Consider the following 25,741-nt stretch of genomic DNA (forward strand, 5'->3'; position numbering starts at 1 on the left):
AGGCTTAGAAAAATTATCATAGGTAAAAAAAAATCCATAGAATCAGTTGTTCTTCTACTGTAGGGGTGTCCAAGTACAGTCCTGGAAAGATATCAGCCTGCAACTTTTAGATTAATTTTTTTTTTAGATGAAGAAGTGACTGCTTACGATGGGATTCAGGTGTGTTGGAGAAGGAAGGCATCTAAAAATTGAGAGAAAGTCGCTCTCAAGGACTGGACTTGAGCATCTCTGATTGACTTTATGCTAAATTGTTAGCCAATAGTTCATAGGGGGAAAAAATGGCCTAGAGGACGTACTTACTGGGTGGTACAGGAGTTAGCTGAGCTGCATACGGTGGAGTCGGGAGTCCCACAGGGCTCAAAGGCAGGATTTCCTCTGTGCTGCCAGAGCGCTGGATGGCCAACTCTACCTCTTCATCAGTGAGTCCTGAAATGAACACGAATGAACCCTTGAAGACATTCGAAGCACGCTCAACGTCTGCACATTAAGGCGAAAAAACCAAATGGCTCCTTTGCTATAATAATCTAACTTTATATACTTCCCAAGCTTCCAACAAATCTTTTAAGTACAATTCAGAGAGTATTTCAAATCTCCTCCAATTGAACCTGCCCCGCTTCTCAAAAATGCGTTTTCATTTCATAATTCAGAGAGACCATCGAGACTTTTAGGGACATCCATCAAAGGAAGTGCAGAAAGGTTCACACAATGAAATCTGAACCTCTGCTACCCTATTAACTGCCACCAAAGGCAAAGAAAATAAGAGTCTGTCCATTTCTTCGGTTATATTTCCCATGTGGAGATTTCATACACCCCAGACAGCGAAAATGCATTATTTTAATTTCTTCATTGTAATGTAAATGTATTACATAATTTTGCAAATGCCAATATAATTTAATCTTCAGATATTTTTAATGATTTTAGTGATGATTAAATTGCAAAGGGCTCCCAGATGGAGAATCAGAGGGGAGGAGGAGGAAAAAAAAATCTAATATGAACATTTCCTTTTGTGGGAAGAAAGGATTTTATTTCAGCTACCATATGCTGCCATTGCTGTGGATCTCATCATTTAATGAGTATCTCGGTCTAAACAAAGGGAAATAATTACGCAACTTATGATAAAACTATATTAAAAACAACGTTAACGCATTTATAATAAAACAATTAAAAGGAAAAGCTAGAGACAACAAGCAAGAACTAGGCCTGGTTCCAAAATATTGAATCATATTTGATTCGTAATAAGAACAATAAAAAAAATAATAATCTGTGCAGTCCTTCTTGACTTAACTTAAAAGGGTCTGAGTAATGTGGAGCTTCAAAAAAAATTTTTCTGTTTACTAAAGAATGGAGTGATTTCTTAAAGTACTCTTTGATGATTTAGAGATTCGACACATATTTCTTCATCCACTGTAAGCAAATGCAAAGGAGTCAGATGCAATTTTCTGTTTTACAATTGACTGAGATTTTAATATCCTTTACTACACAAAAACAACTTTTTTTTTTTACCTATTTACATTATTTTTTCGTTGTTTATCCTTAAAAGACTAACATGTAAATGAGCTATAATAAAGAAAAATTTTGAGAACTTGCATTTCAATGCATTTTTTTCATTTATTTTTGCCATCAACAAAGAATATCAGTTTTTGTTCTGATCTCCTGTAATGCTCGGAGATTTTAGTTTAAAATACACAATACACTTCATTCAAAGCACTTATATAACATTTTATGATGTGTTCAATTAAAAAAAAATAAAGGATTGTGTCAAATAAACGTTCAAATAATGTCTAATGTTCACGCTTATTTTTATTTATTTATTTATTTATTTATTTTAAAATAAAAAATAAGCATGTAGTATATTCAATTCTCTCCATATGGGTCCAGGGAACATTAAAGATTTATAAAAATAGTGACTTGATATATGTTGATATTGACTGATATGAAAATGCTATTGTGATAGGATTTCTTTCCATATTTCCCAGCTCTAGAGTATTAATTCATGAATAAATATAGTAATATAAATTCATATCTTTAGAAACAAGAAAGCTGTTGTGAATAAAATCATGTTGGATCAAAACATCTGTGCTGCTGAAAGCAATTGCTCCTGTGGCAACGAGAGATGTTCTCAAACATGTGTGTGGGATTGATAGAGAGGATGAAATTATAATTGGGGAGAATGTTCAATTCTAATTGTCTTACTCAATTAGAATTATTCTTGAGGAACAAGAACATTTCATAAATCTCCTAAAACACTTCTAATTGTTTTCCTCAAGAACATTTTCTGTGTGACTTTAAAAACCCAAAGCAAAAATATCTTATTAATCAGTTTAACAGTATTGAATAAATTACTTATTATTTACTAATCAATTTCTCCATTGAGAATATCTGTTAATAAATCCAAATTGTTCTCAGTGTCAGATTAGTCAGAATATCGGGCTTAATCTTAAATAAAAAATAAATAAATAAAAACCGTAAAATAAAAAGGATTTTATCTTCTCTTTGTTTCAACAAACAAAAATGCACAAAATCAACTCGCTTCATAAATCTCCAAAACAACTTACGCCAATAAATGATCTCTGGTCACCTATTAAAATTCACACAGGACTGACCATGAAAACTGTTGGATAACTAAATGAAAGTCTTGGCAAGGCTGCAGTTTACAGCAGGTCTTTAGTGCCAGGAAGTGGTGCAAGTCATGTGCTGAGTTTGTGTAGAGAGACTGCACAGTCAAATAAGCAATAATGTGTCCCTGGACTCCCGATTCATCTGACCACAGCAGACTGCATGGTGACAGACTATTGAGTGAGATCTCAGTTTACCCAAATAAAGGGAAGAAATAGCATAAAAGACCATCAGTTTCTCCTTGAAACGTAAGGTCTTTTTTTTTTTTTTTTTTTTAAACTGCATTTGGGCGGCTACCGAGATTAATATATGTACATTTTAATAGCCATCGCCATCTTTGATGTTCGCATAGCAGTTTTATGAAGGATATAATCTAAAAGATGGAAATTCCTGTTTTCAAGTTAAACTACAGCTCACTAAATTGGTTGTAGGCTCTGATCTGCCTATTTGCTGAGAGGAGGACCACAACAAATAAAAGAAGCCTTAGATCCAGAAGAAAAAGGAACGAGGTGAAAGTGAGTTTTACATATAAAAGGAAAAGACAAAAAAGGGATTGGGGATTTATTATGGGTTCCAAAACCTGTGGAATGACCCCTGGACCCCCATTTCAGATCGACCTGTGGGGAGATGAATTTTTAAGACATAAATTATACCTAATGACGACACTATAAAAAAAAAAAAAGAACAATAATGGAAAGCTATTCTGTATTTCATTATACTGTATTATTTGCTGCACCTGATACACGTAGTGCCTGTTTATGAGTCACCGTATTAGCAGATGCTCTGCCAAAGCATTTGCTTTGACCTTGCCATTCTCATTGGGGCATGAAATTACGGTGCTGGCACCTCGATATTACAGCTATAAATACTGTAAACTGCATATCTGGGCAACGTTTTCTATTGTCTTTCAACATAAACCTGATCGGTATTTATTTAAAGGAAAACCCATTGCTCGTCAGGTTATTTACAGCTCTATTTTCAGAGGCTCATATTCCCTGGGCATCTTTTAAGGGCAAAGAGGCAGCAAGGCTCTAACGTTAAATCTATTTCTCCGATTTTGGCACTTCTAGGGTTTATGGGTCAGGACCCAGCTCGGACAGCCAATTATAAAAGTTGCTTACTAAAATATTTTGTGTAATAAAAGGTGAATGCCTTTGTTGCTGCCCTCCAAGTCTTGGAGCATGAATTTGCCCTTGAGTGAGAATTACTTGCATTTTGAATAACGTATTTAAAAAAAAAAAAAGGTATGGCAGTGGGGGTCATAAATAGATGGAGGTCAATGGGTTATTAAAGAAAACTTCAGCCAGTTTCTCACGTTGCCGTGACGAGGGGGATTATACAAGTCGTTTGGTTCTGTAGAACCGCTTGAAAATGCCATGCCCTAAATAATGACCACTCTCATAGAGTATTCATTTATGTATTAAAAATACGACTCTGCTCTCATTTCCCTGCTTTACTGCCTTGTACTGATGACAAAGTGAGCAAGGCCTCGGCTAGGTGGCGCCGTGGAGTAATTTATAACCACATCAATCCCTTTACCTTCCTCACAGGCCTTGGTCATTGTCATTTTTGTCCGAGAGGTGAGTCACATAACCCCACTTACAAACAACATCCTATTAATATCTGGGATGATGAACCCTACCCTTACCTTCATACCAGGTATGGTAATAGACAAAAAGCCCACCTGTAATCCCCCTGACCCTGGAGCATCGGCGTTCCTCTCAGGGTGAAATCTGTTAGTATCATTTATTCAACACAATAATAACCAGGAAGGCATTCAAATGTAAAATAAAAGTGATTTCCTACGGATACAAAATGGACTGTATTTTATTTATGAGCTAATGTTCCCTCTAATACAATAAAGCTTTACTTTATCTAAATTAAACTTTATTGGTTTAGGTAATGGTTTACTGGGGAAAAAACTGGAAAAAAACTTTTATAAGTAAGGACAAACTAAAAATACTAACTAATATGGAGCTAATATAAGAACCAACAAACAAAAACAACTTTTATCACCACACTGTGTGGAATTTATTGTGATGATAATAAAAGTAACTTAAAAATTTACTTTTGTTACCAAATATGTTCACAGAGAGCCAAGCACTGCTCTGAAAATAGATGACCCGTTATCAGATGGCTTACTTCAGTACACGAGTTAAAAACACTGCAACTTTAGGATTAATGTCACACCCACTGAATTCAATTACGTTTTTAAAGTGGGCATTTACCGAACCAGTGGCATTTAAATGCTCCAAACAGGTAAACTAACAATTCCAGCAGGACATCAGTCAGAAGATAGAAGCCATATTGGATTCTGAGGCCAGGGTTGGCTTATGAACTTCTGATTTTTTACACAGCTTTAGGTAAGCTGTTTATGTTTTCAAACTAAAAAATAAATAAGTACAAGTGGACACCAGCAGAAATAATGTCAAAAGTTAAATAAATGTATAGAATTACCAAAATGTAGCAGTACTAACTTACTTTTTTTTAATGAGCTGTGACTATACTTTTCTTATTTTATTACCGTAATCCATTATTTTATTGTAATTTAAATATATGTATATGTTTTCATTTACTTTCAATTTACTATTTTGCTTTCTAGAGATTGCAAACGTCCGCCACGTTTAATTTGTTGAAATTTCTTTTATAATATCCTGCACTTGAACAAATCTGTTGATGGTTTTGAAGGCAACAAATACACAGTTTCTCACAATTCAAAGAGGAAATATTTATGATTTCAAAATCGACCAAAACATTTCCTGATCATATTTTTCCCTTTGATCAACTCTTAGAATTTTTATATACAGTAAATATAAACATGCATTTGCTGTGGTTGTACTTATTTTGAAAAGTTTTGAGCACCTCGGCTCTGATTACGTTCAGCCTTGTAATCAAGTGATGTCAGTTCAAGGGCCACGGTCAAAGTGACACGCTGAAAGCTGAAAATGCTCTTGACTTTGTCCTGAGAATTTGATTTTTGTGGTAATTATGTGTGAAACTGCTAATTGTCTGGGCTAAATGGTGGAGCCAAAATGGGGCTCTATGCTCTTTTAGTTGTTACAACTGTTAATTGTGGAAGACACAGACGGCACAATTTCCTAGACTCGTCTGTCGCGCATTATATTTCACTCAAACAGGATAAAATTTAACAGAGCTTTGCGAGGAGCAAAATTGCTTCAAGATTGTTGTGTGACAGTGGAAAACGCAATTCATTTGCACTCTTCTGTTACAGAACAAAAAGCATCTTGATTTTCACTCCATCAAAGTGACAAACTTTCAATATTTCAGCCAGTTTATTCAACTTCAAGGACTTAAGAAGGGCAGGCGGGAATATTGGACTGCATAATGGCCAATTCATTCTCTGAAATTGACGGGAGAAAGGAAAACAGAAAATTATATTTTTCAATGAATATTGAAATAAACCACGCTATTATGATCACTTTAAAAAAAAAAGAGAGAGAGACGTATTCAGAGAGGCATCCTTCCATGCAGATCAGGACACCAAATACGCTGGAAAATAATATGCACGACTGAGATTATTGTGTAAAGATTCTGCAACATGCAATCAAAGTGGGCCCTATTTTCCCCTTCATCAGCTGTCCGGCGTAAGCGCTGGCAGCAAGAGGAATCCAATTTAAATTCCACTCTACAGGGAGATGGTATTGTTTCATTTTATGTGTGCTTTGACATTTCTGGCTGCTAATATGGAGTAAAATCGAGAAGTATTTACATAAATATGGCATTAAACTGTATTAGAAATTAAGAGTGACACATTTTCTGTGGCGACTGTGGAATGAGGGAAATGATTGAGTTTCTGTGTCGAAAGGTTGAGAAGACAACACATGCTGGGTGAAGACGCAGGGAGAGTGTTAGCCTGTTGCTGCCCGCAAAAAAGTCCACCGTAGCTCAAGTTAGCAACGACACGAAAAAGCCAGGAGCTCGTAGGAAACAAACGTGTTTTATAAATCTACGTTCATTTCTATGCATGGAGAGAAGTCGATTTTAATCACGTTTAAACAGATGTAGAAATCCTGAAGCCATTCTAAATCTACTTTGACTCCAACGTTGGTGATCTTGGAAGCAGGCATTGTGTTTTAAGGCAAACGTTTTACCTCACACAAACCATGTCCTGACTTCTGCTCCCAATATGTGTCCTAGCCTAGAAACCAATACTCAAGATTGCTGTTTTTATATCATAGCTCCTAAAGAAAAATTTGAATTGCCCAAAATCTGTATCAGCAGGTCAAATCCTAAATAATCAACATTGCTAATTTAATCATTCTAGCTTGTAGAGTACATAGCCAAAATAAAATGCTAAATGTTTAGGTAAAATGGTTCTGGATCAAAAAACATACATTATCTTGAAATTTTAATGTAAAGACCATGCTGGAATCAACAAAACCTACATCTGTGGAACTTAACATAAGAAAACTAAGACAGGAATACTTTTACAACCACAAAGGTACTATAGTCGATCTTGCAATTAGATGCAACTAAAAGACAAAACAACATACAGTAATCGGAAGTGTAACTCGAAGCCCAAAGCAGCAACTAATACGATAACAAGCAGATAGAAAAAAAAAAACAATGCTTAAAATATTTCCAGGTTCCCTGCCAAGGAACTCTGCAATAAAAGTCCGGAGCTATGAGTAGTGCAAAAAGCTACTCAAACATACTTTGTGCTTAGTGCTTCATTTCTCATAAGTATGCTCTCTCCCAATGATCAATGTCTTCATGCAAATCAAGACTTCTTGCTTAGACCTACAGTGGAAAGAGATTTACCAAAATAAATCTGCATTAAAGGGTCATACATATTTCATGGATGTAAAGTGCAGTAAAAGCAAACCGTTTTGGACGCTGGGGCTCCACAAATATCACAACAAAGCTGAAAATAGGAAGAAAATGAGTCACGGCATTACGTCATCCGGCTCGGGCTTTGGGAAAACAGCAGCAGATTGGGAACTGTCTGTCAATAATGAGGCTAAAAGATGAAGAAATGTAAAGAGATATTAACAATCATTACAGTCATATGAGAGGTGTGTAGTAGCAGCAGGCCAACATGGATTTGGTTTCAGGTTACCTTCCCAAGTCACAGAGCTCTTAGGCTCACTCCTCACTGTTTGGTTCCTCTAATGCTGCAGGCAGAGTCCCTCAGCACTGTACTGACACAGTCCCCTAAGTACTGAACTGCCTCACGACCAGTTACAATAAAAACATTCCTCACAAAGAGTTAATCTGTCGTAAGGACACACACACACACGCACGCACACACTCCCATATCTCTGTCATCACTGCTCAACCACAGATCCACAATTCAACGGCTGCCTTATATTGAGCCGACTTTAATGAGTTCAGCGTAATAAACTTTTTTTTTTTTGCCTTTTTCATTACACAAACCATATTCTACAATGCGAAATGTCTGAATAAATTACAAAAGAAAAAAAAAGTTAGACGGCAGAGAATATTTCAACCTTCCCTTGTCAGAAACCCTTACTGTGCAGTCGCTCAAATTTACAATAACCATTAAATTAAGTAAAAGGGTTAAAATGCTAGGAGGCAATATTGATAATTCCATTGAAAACTCAGGGGGAGTTTGTCAATATTAATTTTCCTGAACCCAAAGGAGCATCCTGACTGGTGTGTCATTTATTCACGAGGCCTGAATCCCGTTCTATGGAGCTAAATCGACCCCTTTTTTTAGGACCAGACACCCTCCACCCCCTTTGCGAGCAAAAAGCTATAGCTGCAATCTCTGACCTTTCTGGACCAGTTCAACCAGAGGGAACAAACAAAACACTGAAACGCTGAAATGCTGAATGGTTTTATTAAAGCTCGATTTGGCCAAACATTAAAGAAAAGTCTCTGACCTTTTTTCTTCAAGAAGGCCTTTCTGGTGGCCAGGGGGCTCTCGCGTACCTTCGGGTTCTGCAGAAATTTTACGGCAGTTGCAACCTGGAATGAAACAAATCGGATTTATTTCCTCGTAATCACGTAATGTGAGTAACCCTAAAGGAAACTGATGCTGTTAACACTCTAAACAAGAGTCTAGACCTTCCTTAAGAAAAAGGTTCATTATAAATCCACCGCAGCTAAAAAGAAGGGGGGAAAAAAAATAAATGGATTCCATCTGATAGTTGCATTTACACCCCTCCTCCTTCTCCCCTCGCAGTCAGTAGTGAGGAAAAAGACCACCTGACCACTTTCCTGCTAAATGTGGAGAATGACCAAATCAGCAGTTATAAAATTAGCCCATCAGGAGTGCCGGACAAATGGAGTATGGAGCTTAATTTGCTATTACCCTCTTAAAGACAAACTTCCATTCTTAAGTGCGCAGTGGAAGAAAATCTATACTTAATGCAGAGGTGATCATTTGTATCTAATAACTTGAGAATCCGAGGCAGAAAACTTCTGTAATTCTTCCAGTTAAAAACCTGCCGTGATCAAATCACCCCGCCTGACTGTTGTAATGACTTGAAACGTTAATGCACCAGAACGTTAAATAGCATCAGAACATCAGTAGTTTTAAGTGCACCACGTTCATCGATTCTATTATGTTTTCCTTCGAGATGCACCTTAATTTTCCACCCAGTATGCATTTCCAAGAATTGGAGGCAGGAGGTAGTGCTGGTGGAGTGGGGGGGAAGGTATCTTCCTCAAATGGTATTAAAACATAAATTTGAAGTGGGCGCCGTGAAGTGGCGCCTCCTAAAATGGATAAATATGTAGGGAACACAGAGAACGGAGAAACACACTGGAGGGGAGGTTTCGATGACTTATTATCGCACCTGTGGTCCCCATGATTCAATTGTAAAAGTCATCCCTCTAATAGCTTGAAAGGTTTTGATTACTCTTCTTTTCTCTTAGTGTTGAAAGATACAAAGTGATTGAGCGCCCTGCCAGTGGTAATTCATTTTGGGTAATGCATTGCATATACTATGAACCCGTTTCAATCCAAAAGAATCGTAGTTTAAAGTTGTTTGAGGGGCGGAAGTGGCAGGGAAGCTGTTTAAAAAGTTGAGGTTCTGTCACCAAGGTGCAATGATCGACTTCTCTGAAAACCTGGCTGGCCCTCTCTACACTACAGGAAGAGACATCAAGGAAGCGAAGCAATTTTACTGATGTGATCATTGCTCAAATTATTTCCACACAAATCTACTAGTTGGGAGAGATGATGGTGTTCAAAAGGTTTCACAATATCTATGCAATTCCCAGGATGTGGAAATGGCTGCATCTTTATTAAAATTAGGCACCCTCAACTTTTATAGTGAGGATGGCATTTTCATTATGAACACGCAACCTTTGCTTTGGGCCAAAAGATACACTGAAAACACTGAGAATTTTCATTTGATACCGTGTTTGATACCGTGTCATTGTTCATGAACAGGACCTTGCAAAGGTCCTGTTCATGTTAACTTTTGAAGTTTTTATGTCAAAACCATAACGTATTTCATTTTCTGTGATATTTTTTAACAGATTGTAGCTTTGAGTAGAAAAAAACGAGAAGGGAAACATGTTATATATATATATATATATTTTACAAATAAAAACCAGAAAACTAAAGAAAATATTTGTAGTGTGAAAATTCATAAACACAAGTCTATCTGTGATTGTCTCTAAGCAGTTTTACACTTGTAAAACTTTTGCTCATTCTTCGTCCCAAAACAGCTCTAGTTCCCTCAGACTGAATTTGGAGCATCAATGAAGAGCATTTTTTTAATTATTTGACTGGTCCACTCTGAGTGATGAATAATGAATAAGCTTTGATCTAAAACACCCAACCGAAGCGCTTGGCTGTATGTTTATAGTCGCTGTTTGCGGTAAGGTGAATCTCCGGCTCAGTCAAGCGTTTTGCAGCTGTAAAAGCTGTTTTTTTTTTGTTTTTTTTGGTACTGTTCTCTATGTAGCTTTCCCCATCTTTCCAGGTACGACTTGCTTCCCAGTCGGCATCATCTTCTCAGCATGATGCCGTTACCACCATGTTTAATAGAGTGTGTTCAGAGCCCTTTGCAAACATAAATGATGCCTCTCTGATTAATAATGTCCAGTTTGTCAATTTAGTGTGTTTGCACTTGCGACATAGTCTCTCCATTTCTGGATGAATTTGATTCAATAATTGCTAAACATTTGGCATATTGTTTCAGAAGCTAAACCTGCCATAAACTTCTTCAGAACTTTCTGTCTGCTGTGGTCCTTGGTCTTCATGGTGCCGTTTGTTCTCTAATGTTCTCCAACAAACTTTAGCGGCCTTCACTGTACAGGTGGATTTACACTCAGTTTGAATTAAACATAAGTTGACTCTGTTTATTAACTAGGTGCGTTTTGAAGGCAATTAGGTTCAATGGGTTTTATTTACAGGTATCAGTTTAAAGTGGGATGAAAATTTATGCACACCCAATCATCTGGATTTGGATTAAGCAATCATGTTGAAATCTGTGTATCACTTTCTTTCCACTTTAAAGCTCTGCACTATTTCACTTTGGCTCATGAGTTCATAATCGTGGCAAAACGTGAAAAAGGTTCAAGAGCATAAATACCATTTCAAGGCACTGCAGGTGACAATTTAAAAAAAAGAAGACAGTAAATCTAATATTCTATTTTTTCAGTCCAGGAAACTACAAAGCGGTGCAGACTCTATAAGAGGTAATGACCTATTAGAGAAAAGAATACGCTGAATGAGCAGTCCTTGTTTACACTGCCCTAAAGTTTCAGTTGTCCAATTATTGACAAGAAAATTGTATCAATGTTAACAGGCATAAGTATGATACCTCAGAAAGGACCACAGCTTGCTCAGCGGCAGACTAATGAGGCAAATGTCCATTTGGTTAAAACCGTAGTGGTGGATCTTCTGGGAGAGGAAAAGTGCACTTCTTAGCAGATGACATAGAGGCTTTGCACAAGTTCCATCCAGACATCTCAATCAATTATAACCACATTGCACTGATTTCACTCTTGTTATTGACTCATGGATCACCCCAGTTATAGTGTTGGGTAGCACACCACTGGGCTTTTAGGGTGCGCATGATGGATAACAGTACAAGATGCATTTGCGATGCCGGTATCAATAAGAACAATTTTTATTAATTTTCTCTTTTTTGGGGGCGGGGGGAGGAGCAACTAGTAAATTTTAATCTTAAAGAAAAACTGGGAAACTTTGTAAAGCTTTGACTACGAATGCACCAAAGTGCTCCATGTAAAGTGCAATAATCTTTGCAAACCAGATAACCAATAAAGTGTCAGGTAAAGCTGAAAAAGAGGTGAAAACTCAATCACAGGAAGAGATAACATTAACCAATACACTTAAAGAGAGTGAACTTGATGAACAGACAAGATTACAGAAATGTTATTGAGTTTGAATTGGACCAGACTTTGCACTGCACTCGTGTGAAAATTACAACGGTGATGCCTCGAACTGTGAGAAATGAGGCTGGAATCCAATTAAGTTCGAACCACAGGGATGGACGCCTGAGGGAATCCGTGTAACCAGTTGTATATTTTTGCTCTAACTAGTAATGGCACTTAACTATAACGTACCGCAAGACCTATGGATGTTATACAGATGTGCATTATGGGGAGTAGGTAGGTTACCTGAACACTTGGAGTATCTGATCGACTCCAGAAAAGCCTTAAATTATCCTTCATGTGTTGAATCTGACTTGTCCAAGTGTTTCAAGTTTATTTGTTTTTAGTAATATAGAGGTTTTCAGGTGAAGAATTCAGTTCAAATCAAAAAGCAGCTCATTAAGTCCACTGATTTGAAACCACGATATAGTAAAAAAAAAAAAAAAAAAAGGTGTCGTCTATATTTACATGGGTTTATCCATGATTCTGGTGGCTTGAGTAAAACTATCATGGTTTCACTATAACTCAGCACCACCATTGTTGTTATTTTTTTTTACATGAAAAAGTCCAGAGCCTGTGTGTTTTTAGTAGGCCTGCATGACGCCTCAGTAACATTCGCAAACAACAGCGATGGACAAAAAAGACGCTTCTCTTGGTCCACGTTTGAAGCATTCATTTTTGCTTCAAACGTTCTGATGGGACACCGGAAAAGACTGTTGCTGTTTCCAAGTTGTGAAGACTGGAGTTGGCCTCTTACCAAAGTTATTCAAGCCTAAAATAGCATTTCAGTGCCAAGCGGGTTGCAGCAAGCAAAAACGTCCCCAATCCCAATGTCAGCGTCCACAGTTCACATTTGTAAAGAAGTATTTTTTCAAAGACATGAATGATCATTAGTTCCTGAAAAACATGAAAGCTGAGGTGGTATAATAGGACTCTGCACTAATGTGATGGTTAAATAACCTAAATAACAGATTGAAAACAATAAACATCTTTGTTGTTAAGCTCATCTATTTATTCAATAATAAATGATGCATCAAAACAGCTACGCAAATTTTTCATCCTAAATCCAGAATAAGATCATAGATTAATAAAACAATTTTCATTTCATTTTCATCTGTCACCATCTTTTAATTTTTTTCTTTTCTATTTTTATTTTTTATTTTTACAAAAACCAATCCCTCAGTGTACAGGACAACTCCTTACGGTCCGTTTTGCAGAGACATTAAGGACACTGTAGGACAATAAGTTGGGTCTTAGTACAGTCGAGGGCTAAAAGAAAATCATTAGCAAGTATAGGATTCAGTCTCAGTGTGAATCAATTCATTCCAAATTGCCCTGGCCTGTGCATTTGTGAAGTGCCCCTGATATAATAACAGACTGGTAGACATGATCAAAAATCATGTTAGGATGGTCTCAAATTTCTCCGCTTCGAACACATGTTTGGAGGACCAAAAGCGAGAGAATGCAAGACGGCAAAAAAAAAAAAAAAAAATGAAGCTTTATATTAATTTGGTGCTTTCATGGGTGATTTGCTATTAGGGCTGCAGCCTTAAATGACTTAACCCAATACTGTTCTGATATCAGAGCCCTGCGAGAAAGGAATTAAGTTTTAATGCAATTATTGTATTTCCTTTGGTCGCCTGACTGCTTGATGTGGCCAACGGTGCTTTTTAATCTTTTTAAAAGAGCAGGTTTAAACGGCCTTCTAATTGTGACACCTTCCCTGCTTTAATGTTGACCTTTAGCAGGAAAAGGCAAGGCCTCATGGGAGCGGCTATGGGGAATTATTGACCCTGGGAGACATCAGGAAGTGAGATGCTGACCCAACCATTTAGGTAACAGTTGGTCCGACACTGGTGCTTTAAAGGCCCGGTAAGAGATGAACCCCCCAAAAAGGATGAAGCTTCATTATTTATTTGATTTTATGATTAGATTAATTTATAATCCAAGAAATCTTCACGCTATAAAACAAATACAAAGCGGCTTAGTTTTCCAAGTGTTATGCTAACTAAAATATAGTTAATCATTACTGAATGAACCCAGGGTTTGAAATTTAAAGGTTAGACTCAACGTTTCAGTAGATGAAAAAAAGGGTCATGGAAAACATCATTGACATTTGCTAGGCAAAGGTTTAAAAATAACAACATACAGCAGTGTATCAGTGACAGAGCCACGGGCAGGGCTGCAAACATGACATCAAAGGCACATTATGCAATTTGTAAAGGAGGTGGGGGTTTGTTGGACGGAAATCAAGTTGTTGTTTTTTTTTTTCGTTTTGTTTTTTTTTAAAAAGGCCACTACGTTTCCAGACCAAACTTTCCATTCAGAAGCACTTCACCGTCAAACATGGAAACGTTGAATGAGGTTTGAGGGCGTGAAACGCAGAAGGCCGAGCAACTTATCCGACGAGGACGCTGTCGAGCTGCGCAAAGAACAGATGAGACCAGAGATCAGACCACGTTTTGTTCTTCAGAAATTTTCCGCAGCGATCAGACGCATTTTATGATTCAGTTCGACGAGTACATCAGATTGTGCGATCGATTGCCTCATTTTTTATATAATCATTAGTCAGAAAAGGGTTTACCTGATTTTTTTTTTGTGTGTGAAGTACGAGGGGGTTAAGAACAACACAAAGCAACAAAGTGTTGTCTTCTCTTTTAAGCCTGAGCAAAACTAACAGATATAAAGTCAGCTCTGACTTCTTTTTTTTTTTTTTTTTTTTTGTGCAACTGTCAGTGTCACTGACGGGGGTTGCCTTTAGTAAACTAGAGAGATAGATGACAGTTTAGATAAAGACATCCCCCTCAATGGTGGCCTGAAAGCCCAAAGAACCGTTCTTTCTGCAGAGGAGCAACACCTCCTTTTTTTCCATTTTTAACTCGCATGTTCCTTTTAATTCAGGTAAAAGGCCCAAACGGTGAGTCTGGAGCTGCTCTGAGAGATGAGGGTCATCAGAGATTAACCCGTGGCACTTTAGCGGCGGGGGGAGACGGGGAGGAGGACTCGCAGTCGAGCACAACAAACTACTTAGCTACCACAAAACATTCCTGCCCCTTCTCAGCTGCAATCCAGTAATGGATACTTCCTCAGCTCCTCAATTGGTCAAAATGTTTTCATACAATAATTTAATTCAGAAACACATTTACAAAGCAGGAGTAATCAATTTTAATTAGTTGATTTTTTTTTTTCCATTCGCATAAAATTTAATGTACTGCCATCGATCTCCTTTGTTCTTTAATGCAGTGCCTCTTTCCTGTAATTTGAAGCTTTTCTTTTTCTTTTTTTTTCTCCTCCTTTTGCAGTTAGCGATGACATTCTGTGACAAGCAGCGCCACATGCTTTTTAGTACCAGAGAGTAAGCAGATTAAAGTAAGAAAAATCAAAAAAAGAAAGACAGCTCAGTTTGATACTAAAAAACTCTAAGGGTGAGCTCATAACGTGGTTCAAAAATGCATCAGAGAAAAACAAAAGGTTTGGTTGAGAAATGAGACATCGACATATCGGAAAATGCTTAAAAAACGGTAAAACGCGAGGGCCGTCATATAAAATCAATCATCAGCGATCATGGCTACTGATTTTGCAACAGAAATGTCTTATCTCACAGAACAAAAGCTGCACTGACGCTATGTTGATGATATCATTGTACGTGCCATTCAGCTATGACCTCAAAAGTTTCCAATGCAAATCTGCATGAACTGAAGGTGCAACAAATGGTTATTAATTGACTAATGCATTTATTAGTAAAGCTTTCTTCCTTTTTTTTTTTAAGTGATTATTAGTTACTCAGAAAAAGTCAAATTGTGTAACAGGCATGTCACAATGTTAGCAGATTACTATAATTTAATTCAAACTGTGAAATTTATATTTAGATCCAATAAGCACAAAGTACATATATTTAGAGGATGAAAAGGGCAAATTAAAAGTGAACCTAACCAAAATATTTTAAACTTCAGCTACACAGAAATGTATGTCAATAAATTAGAATATAGCCAGTAAGATGAGAAATTTGATTAAATTTCGTAAAATGAAAGCCTTACTTTAGATTAACAAAGGACACATTTATGTATTTCAGGGCTGCATTTATATTAATTTTGATGGTTATGGCTTTAAGTGAATGAAAACCCAAAATTCAGTTTTCATTAAATTAAACATTACATAAAAACAATAGAAAAAGACTACTTTCAAACACAGAAATATTATGTTGTTTAATCAATGGAAAGACTGCTGACTTGACAGGTGTCAAGCAGTCATAGCTACCGTCCACACCGGTCCATTTCCCCACTAGCTTGGCTCAGTTCAACTTGAGCCTACTTCATTCAGGTTTTGCAGTTTTCCAGTAAGAACTTGGTATTAACTCAGGTTTTTAGTATTTACTCAACTGCGGCATATAATCGAGCCAAGTCAATCTGAAAATGCGACTTTGGAAGACTTCTGGTCACTGATTGGCTACGGTGTGGAGTCACTGGTTGAGTCACGAGAAAGACTCCTTTGAAAACTCATAATAGTGTCTGAGCATTTTCTGATCCTTTAAGGAACAAAAATGCAACACTGAAATCAACACCGTGGCCCAATAAAGTGCAAACATTTTTTGTTCTTGGTGGCTGATGAGAAAATATAGTGGGAGCCTGACGGTGGTTTGCCACATACAAATCACGTCTCGTTATTTTTCAAGCTGCCTTGCTATGACAAACCCACCCACATTTAGCTTGGTGCTCCATTGTAAAGAAAAACGCCACAAATTGTGTCGAGTCAAATAGTGCTGAGTTGAGTTGGACGGAAAAGCGTCAAAGAGGAGGAAGCCACAAAAAGTCCTTGCTAAAAACGTTGAATCTCCACAAAGACTTACATATAAAAGTATGTTAATGGAAAGTTGAGGGGAAAGGAAACGAGTGGTAGAAAAAGTTACAGTGTTAACCTCTGCCTTGGACTGTAAAGGAAAGCCAATTCTAGAGTTTGAGGGGGAGATTCACACTGTTTACCAGCACCACCACACACAGATATAAAAAATACAACCATTGTATTACTGGTGTTACTAAGACTAAGCCAGAGACGGTGTTGGAAGGGTCTTACCTGGGCTAAGGAGAAAAAAGGGCTGGATTTGGTTAAGTGGTATAAAGACTGCTTTTTAGATGGAGGCAATTTTACATTTCATTTGGAAAGACTCTGGAGGAGGGGCTGCAGTGATGGCGAAGAAGGAAGAAGAGGAGGAGGAGGAAGGCAGAGGAGGGAGGCAGAATGGGGAGGAAGACTCAAAGCTGCTTGAAATCAAGTAAAAAGTTTCTATTTTACTCATTTTATTTCAGCATCTTTTTGCTGGTCCTGGGTAGTTTTTCAGAGAAACTGAAAAAATGTCTAAAATGTATTACTGTGTGTGCAATATTCCTTTATGAATTTAAATAAATGATATTTTTGATGATGTTTTAACTTACAGCTGTACACAAAAGTTTCTCAACACAAAAACAAGGCAACAACCTCAGTGCCCCTAATCTCCAAAACCATCATGTGTTCATTGTTGTTCATCTCTGCAACCGGAGAAAGAAGGCAGCAACTGCACGACCAGGATAATAACATCAAGAAACACAAACTGCTTTCTTAAAACCTCCGCCGCTCCGTGCGTCTTCCCTCATATCATCGAGGCCCGTCGGCCTTTCACATCCTATTAGCTGATTGAGGCAAAATGCAAGCGGCACCAGCAGGAAAACAATGCGGAGCCTGTGTCCGAGCGACACACCACAGAAGTTGTGTTGTGGTGTCAGGAGGAAGAGCTGCCTCTGTCACGGGCAACTTACAGTGACAAGCCTATCCTCCTCCAGTGATCCAAACCGCTCCACTCACTGTGGAGCCACAGAGAGAGAGACACACACACACACACACCCTTTAGTACGGAACAGAGCGAGCCAAGTTTGAACTAAAACACCTTGATAGGAAAATGAAGGAATGAAATGAGGGGAAGATGCAATCTGCTGGCACACGTTTCCAGTTATGGCAGCAGACTTTTAAAAAGAAAAAAAAAAAGCCAGAGTCAAACGCGCCATCTTATTGATCAAATTGTTGCTTCTTAGACGTTTAGTATTGAACCGTCCTCGCAAAGACAGCTCAACAGATTGTGACATTCTACTGACATTGTAATCACGTGTCAACTCTTCTCCAGTCACCAAGTTGAATACACTAATCATGTGTCTTGGATCAGCAATTTCATGGTCTTCAAAGGCGACTAGGAATTGGTGGCATGACCCTTTACACAGGGTGAGACCCCTCTTTCCTCGGAAAGCCGGAGAGACGGGATGGATGGGCCGTATTAAGAGAGACGCATCTAATCCAGGGCAGAGCCAGAGAAGATAAACATCGCCATCTACTGGGGAAGGGCAGGATGGAGTGGAGCCAAGCAGAAAGGGGGGGGAGGAAAAGCGCTGGCAGTTTACCCTTGCGGCCTGTCTTTCACTGAGACCTGTCAGAAACATTTAGACACACTTGCCAAGACAATGGGCCACACATCTACAGTGGCAGACAAGTCGGGATGAAATCACCCTCAAATGAGGGACGAAACTTAAGGGCCTTCATCTTTGTAATTTTTTTTTTTGAAAAGGAGAATATACAAAGCCTGAAAGAGCTCACACTGGGTGACAAAGAAAAATGCAAGCTAGATCTCATTTTCTGGAGGTGTCCAACCACCAGCAACAGTGAGAGAATGGGATAAGAACACAAGCAGCAGAGTGCTGACAGCAGGAAAAGAAAGCAGGGTCAGAGAAGTAGCATTTGCCTTTCATCTCATTAAGCCCAATCAGGAAGAAAGAAAAGACAGCTCGTCAGTTCCACTAAGAATTCATTATTTCAACCTTCCTTAACCTGTTCGGTTGCACATAGAAGGATGTGGTGGTTGGAAAATGACAAAAGCATATTTATTTGCCCCACCTGAACATTGTTCGCCTTTTCTGAGAAGTTCAAACACAAATTTCAGGTTTCGCAACGCAATTCCCAGATGCAGATTGGTACAATCTTGAGAACAGCAGACATTTTTATTCTTTTACACATGAGATGCCTTTGATGATCAGCGCTGTTGACCTTTTCACTGACTTTCAGAACTGTTTACAGAAATAGACAGAGAAATTAGCCCATTTTCAGCCACCATGACACAGAAATAATAGTCCACTTACTTGTGGAATTCTGACTCAGAGAAAACTTAGTCATTTCCAGGATTAGTGAGGAGTTTAATAAGCCATCTTATATGAAATTGTATTTTCTACTGAGTAACCCAATTTTTTCCATTCAGGCTGCTAGAGAGCAAGCGAGAGCAAGACTGTGAAATAAAACAGGAAGGCTGAACAGAGAGCAGAAAAGTTGCTCTGTTTAATCCTTTAGAAGTTTTCATCATCAGCTTCATAGAACATATTGGATTTGGAAATGTTAGGAGTCTTTTGGAAAAGTGAAGATTCATATTTTCAGTCATGTAAACACTCTGCAGTCTCCAGAACCATAGCCACGCTAACTGGAACTCTGTAAACGTTCTGCCTTTATTTTAAAATATTAGTAAAAAAAAAAAATATATATATAATTGTTTTACAATGACTGCACTCTCACAGATGCAGCATGAAGCTCCCAGTAGTGATAACTAAAAACACCTCATGCCAGGAAGACCAGTTCATGGTGTTCTTATATTAAAAACTCAGAATTGGCTTATTGTCAAACAAACCGGAGGTCTGAAACTGGCCTAAAATGTATTTATTTTCATATGATACTTCTGCTTTATCATGGTGGAAATCATGGCTTGTTAAACGGCAAAGCTCAAACAGGATGATCCTGAACTGAAAGAAAAACGAAAGTTACATGTGACTAATGCATCTTTTGTTGTAATTTGCGTCAAACTTTGGCGTCAACACCCATGGACAATCAAGACACGCACACGTGGCAGCAGCAGAAGAAGACAAACTTTTACCAGCCTCCTCCAAAAGAATGAGAAGAGGAGACCCATAGTGAACTACTACAATGTCACATGGGGTGGCGTGTTACAGCAGAGGGGCTGAGTTGGCAAGCAGCTCAGAAGCAGACGCACACCTGTTCTGACATTTTCTGTCGACCTTGACACAGAAAACACATGACAATGCCACTCTCTGCATTTCAAAAGTACAGGCTGTTTCTTTTTTTTTTTTCAAAGTCCCTTTGCTTCCCTTATTTCATCCCGAGGACACCCAAATCCACTTTCCATGTACTTTGAGAGTCATGACGTAGCAAAAGAGCAGCAAGGAAAGGCAGACAGGAGGACAGTTATGTAAAAACATAAACCCTTATATGGAAAGACATTCTGTTTATAGGAGACATACAAGTACTGGATACCGGAGGACTCCTAACAACTGTCTGTGTCGGCTGACTTTTTACAAAGGACCTCAAGCCAATAATACCTCACTTTAAATCCCAATGTACACAGTAAACACTACTTGGGGAGCAAAAATAAAAGAGTGGCTCATCCTCTACTCTATATTCTGTGGTTACTGTGTGCTCACCCTTCCTTTTGAAGTTTATGACTGAGCTACACTGCACCCATCCATCTACTGTTTTAATCAAAGAGAAAGCAAAGTAGTGCTGCCAGGAGAGCTGCATACAGGAAAACAAATGCAATCTTCCTGTTAATCACTGCATTAACAAGAAGTCGACAGAGTTGATGCACAAGCCGGGGAAGGCAGCCAGTCCAGGTGTTGGATAATTGTCAGTAAAGCCAGTGCCAACCTCTGCTTCGCTAGTTCCTCACACTTTTGCCGTGCCATAATGACAATGTTTAGAAGGTGTTCATTTTGCTGGCAAGTGCGGGGGAACGTGGAGAAAAGCAAGAAGTCTTGGCCATGACGTCTGCAGGACGACTACGGGGAATTGTCACATTCACACAGTTATTGTCAACACAAAATGACGCTGGTTCAGTAAGAAAAACACGGATGAGTCAGTATGAAATGTTGAGTCAATGCATGGCATAATTATTGCATCGTTTCATATGGAAGCACAAGAGCAACAACGCTGCTAAGCTGACGTAGTTCACGAATTATGGTTATAATAATGTTTTTTTTATTGTTCATTTTATTTTGATGCAAAACATTAGATGAAAATCTAAAACTAACACCTGCTAAGCGTTCATTGCACATGGTATGATATTGTGCACATTACAAAAAAAAAAAAAAATATATATATATATATATATATATATATATAAAATTTGGATGGTAAAATAAAAAAAAGTATGTATCTAAAAAATTCTGGGCATAATTGAGTGCAAGATATGTCGTTGAACGGAAATTCCAGGTGTAGTTTTATAATAAGACCAATAGGTGGCGCTCCTTTAGATTCCAAGCCATAGTTGACTGTATTTTTTATTTTTGTTTTTGCAAGTGGAAATATTTACACACACTCCAACTGGTCTTTGTTGTAAGTGAGGCGAAAATGCAACTCTGTTCTTTCAGCCAGATGGTTTGCAGTGCGCAGCAACAGGTGGAGAAGGGTCAGAAAACAGTGATCGCACTGGCACTTTCTCATGCACTTTATTAAAATTACTTTAAACCACCGCTTACAGCTTCAAAAAAAAGCCTCGTCTAAGTTGACAACTTCAACCAGCTCCTCGTTATGAGAATTAGATCATTTTAAGACGAGCCACGCTGCTAATACACTTCCTGACCGCACTTCTTAGACTAGAATAATCAGAATTCAATAAGTTACGCAAGTGCTCTTTTGTTTTTAGTAGGTTTAAAAAAGATTTATCTCAGTTTGTGCACCACATCCTTTTCATTTCGGCTAAGACACTTTCACGCTATCTCCTTTTTCTCAAGATTCCCCAGATAAAGCCCCAATCTCAGGGTGCCACACACAGAGAAACGCTGAAATCCTATTAGCATTTTGCTTTCATTATTTTTAATCAAACCCAGGAAACTGACACATATTAATTAATATCCATTACCAGTTTTTTTTTTTTTCCCTGTCCCTCTCCCGGAGAAGACGTTCAAGGGAAAAGAAGCAATTAACTTTACAAAATAATCAAAAAAATAGTTACAGAAATCTGATAAATGTCATGTGAGGTCCCGTCTGAATGTACGAAGTGTAATACATTCTTGCTGTCATATTCCATTAAACTGCTATTACAGTCTTGATAGAACTATTAGTCACTACATTATTAATAACATTTATGTATTTACATTTTTGGTGTACAAGCCTGCTTTCATGCAATAATTTATGAAGGCAACTTCAGATATGTTAGAACATTCTCCATCTGAGCTCTTTTGTGCTGGTTATTGATTGTGAAAACAGTCAAAACCCAAAATCTAAAACCCCACCGCCCCGCTCCCATAGCCTTTAATGTATTGGACTGGGCTGTTTACATTAAAGGGACTGGGATAAAGTGCATTTACATCCGAAGGCAGAAGTTCATAATTTACATTTCCAACATTTATTAGAGGTGACAAACGAGCGTTTGGTCCACTCGTGCTTTTCCACAATGCAGCACTCATTCAATCCATATAAATTACAGCCAGGCTAGAGAGTGCAAGAGCAAATTATTTTATTATATGTATGCATGTATGACTCTATTGGGGGTTACTAAGACAAACAGGGAATTACTTGATTAGGCCAACAGTGGTTAACAAAGAAAGAAATATGAGACTAAGTGTTGGGCCAATCAAGTTTTAGCATAAATATTTGGCCCTTAGTCAAAAAACCGACACAAGCGTGGACGTCTTAACCTGCGGTGGAACAGTATTTCACTGTACGACTCTTTCACACAGTATGGATTGCTCTTTTAAGCGCTGCAGCTCCAACTGCTTAGCCTTAGCTGGCAACTAATATTATTCAATTAAAAGAAACTTGCCTAAAAGGCAGTATTATATTACATAATTAGGCAAGGCAGCATTTTCAGAAGTGTAGTTACAAATGCGCTAAGGGGATCCCAGTATTTGAACAAATATCTGGCGCTGTAGGGGAGCTTGCAGACAAATTAACAGCTAATAACTTACTGGGAAGCCAGATAAAAAGAGGAAAAAATGTTCCCCAAAGTGTCAATTACAAATAATTTTTTTTTTCTCCCTCTGATTTCTGCACTTGTGAGAGCGAGCGAGATGCTAAGAGGCAATTTGAATAGTGTAGGTTGCTCATTTTATGTTTTTTTTTTATTATTATTATTAATTATTTTCTTTGTGCAAGCTGAATTGGTTCACCAAGAAGCTGGATGGCTTAGAAAGCACCGGTGCACGGCCCCTTTATGACAGCGCGAGGCGGCCTGAGCGAAGACAGACGGACGCAGAGACAAGAGGAAATGAAGGGGGATTCAATCAAATTCATGTTCATTAAAAATCAGAGGGCATCTCCAAAAAAAAAAAAAAAAAAAAAAAAAAATTGAAATATGCTGACAAATCAGAGGGTCTCAGTACCTGGAATTACCATAGTCATTTACTTATTAAAACCAGGATGCTTCCTGTCAATCAAGAGCCATCACATTCCCCCATTTGCGGCGGAAAGCCGCCGTAATTGCTTCTCATACTAATCAACACAACTTGTGTAATTATGCCTTGAAAGTGACATTGGAGGCTGAGAGCGATGTGAGCAGTCTTGACAGCAGAGACATCTCGGATTCGTCGGGAGATTTCCAGCCTCGGTGCGAGGAGACGAGCCGCTCTCAGACCAACTTACTCACTCGAGCAGTTTACAGCCATAAACACAAAGAAAAGACAATAAATCACGCTGGAGTAATTACAAAGCAGAATGGAGAGTATAAAGAAAGCTTAGCTCAATAAGACCACTTTCCCAAGTATATTGAGGCAAAATGGCTACACTGTAATTAAACCGGGGTCGTATTTCTATCATTTCTTAAGTAAACATATTGTGACAGTTCACTAAATTGTGGGAGAATAGGAAATTACAGCTCTGTTACCGAGTCGTTTACATTAATATACTCGCTGTGACAAAAACCCTGCAAATAAAGTCCTAAGTATTCATTAAAGTTTATTGAATTCAGCCTAATCACAGACTTTACATATGTCTCCAAAATGAACTTTGCGTAAAGCTAACTCGAACATTCCTGTGAGCTGAGAGGAGCTTCATCCAAACCATATTCCCAGGCTGCATCTGTCAGCCGACACACCGCGGCCCGGCAACGCAGAGGTCACGGCGAGGTCAAACTACTGCGACAAATCAAGAGCTCTGACTTACGACATGAGACTATCTGCTCCAAATATGTGATTTTTTTTTTTTACGCAACAGCGGGCGAGAACCGTTCCAGTTTCCCTTCTACAATGCGGACCTATTCAATGAATAAAAAAATCTTTTAAAAAGTCATTCTAGGGGTTTGTGATGCAGAACCAGTCAGTCCAGCTGAACACACAAGGCAGAAACCACAAAATGAAAATCTTTTTTTTTTTTTTAATGGGTTGGACTCATCTGTGCTCATCTTTTTCAAAGAGGTGGGTGGAACCAAAGCAAGAAAAAAGAAAACATCAAAAAGAAGTCAGTCGATAATTCTGGCACAGTATGAGTGGAATGAGCCTAATCATCTCATCTGCAAACAGAAACGAAAATGAAAGATTTATGGCTCATAAAAAAAAAGTTCAAACGACAGGAAAAAAAAAAACCCAAAATCCCTGTCTGTGTCATTCCACACTCATGACCTCCAAACTTTAGCACATGTTGGAGAGAAACTGATAAAATGGCTTTCTGTGGCCAAATATGAGCAAAACAAGTACAGTTACTGACATAGAAAAGAGACGCTTTTACAGGAAAAGCCCGTGTGATTCACCCCAACCCCCTGCGTTCAACTCTTAATGAGTCAAAAAGTGTGACCCGCACTTAAACAAGAAGTCACAGCCAGAAGCTGTAAACTCATTGCCCCCCCCCCCCTCCTCTTCTCCCTGTACCCCCCTCCCCCCGGCACCACCACCATCATCCAAAGCCCGCAACGTCGGCAGGACCTGGAAGATGTGCTCCGAGCATGCACAATAAATCTGACGTGAAATCATAATCATAAAAGCAATTAGCTGACCCTGCGCCACTCGTCCTTGGACATGACAGTGAGAATTCATACAGAGTCCTCTAAGGAGGCGGCGCGGAGAGGAGGAGGAGAAAAAAAAAAGAAGAGAAAAATAAAAGTGCAACACAGCAACAATAAACCGGAGGGCCCTTCCTGTGTCATTAACCACAGAAACAAACAGAGCATCATGCGCAATAAGTGCTGTGAAATAAGAGAATTGAGCTTTTATGCTTTTCAAAGAGAAAACGTAACCACGACCGCTGCAACAGATGTGTGAGAACTGTGAACCAATAACTTTAGGTCACTTCCGTCGCACCCTCCTTCGTCGGGCCTGACAGTGCATTTAAAATATTGTTGGTAATTAAAAAAATAAGTAAATAAAATAAAAGTTTGTACCTTTTACCTTCCTGCATTTGTTGCAGTGTGAAATGTGTTTACAACCAAAGTAAAGAGAATCAGATCAGATAACACTCTCTCTCTCTCTAGTGGAAGTGCTAAGATTTGTCAAATCTCTAGTCTCACAATCTTGATTGCACGTACACGTACACACACACACACACACACACACACACACACTTTCTCACCGCGACTTTCCACTCAGTAATTACAGAGGGGCCGAACGAGTGGCTGCCACCTAGTGACCGTCTTCCCCAATAATCATGAAATATCTCCATTGCTCGCGCCCCCACTCGGACCATAACTCTCCTTTACTGCAGACAGCTCCAATAAAGGATTACAATTACAATTAAAGTAATGAGCAAAGAGGAAAAAAGAGGGGCAAAATCTCTGAGAAGGTTC

At 38.5% G+C, this 25,741-nt stretch overlaps 1 protein-coding gene across 3 annotated transcripts in view; it reads right to left on the reverse strand.

The window, feature by feature from the left end:
• pex14 (peroxisomal biogenesis factor 14) overlaps positions 1 to 25,741 on the reverse strand; it is a 60,725-nt gene that overhangs the window by 27,088 nt on the left and 7,896 nt on the right. For 2 of the 3 annotated variants that reach the window (XM_014990574.2, XM_014990573.2), the window contains exons 3-4: positions 8,484 to 8,568; positions 301 to 426 (exon numbers count right to left, since the gene is read on the reverse strand). In XM_014990574.2, the coding sequence (XP_014846060.2) occupies positions 301 to 426; positions 8,484 to 8,568 (211 nt within the window). The remainder of the gene's footprint in view (positions 1 to 300; positions 427 to 8,483; positions 8,569 to 25,741) is intronic. The other variant, XM_014990576.2, reaches the window with a different exon arrangement.

Source organism: Poecilia mexicana, unplaced genomic scaffold (genome assembly GCF_051168715.1).
Source record: "Poecilia mexicana isolate PSO_F unplaced genomic scaffold, ASM5116871v1 scaffold_7, whole genome shotgun sequence".
NCBI lineage: Eukaryota > Metazoa > Chordata > Actinopteri > Cyprinodontiformes > Poeciliidae > Poecilia > Poecilia mexicana.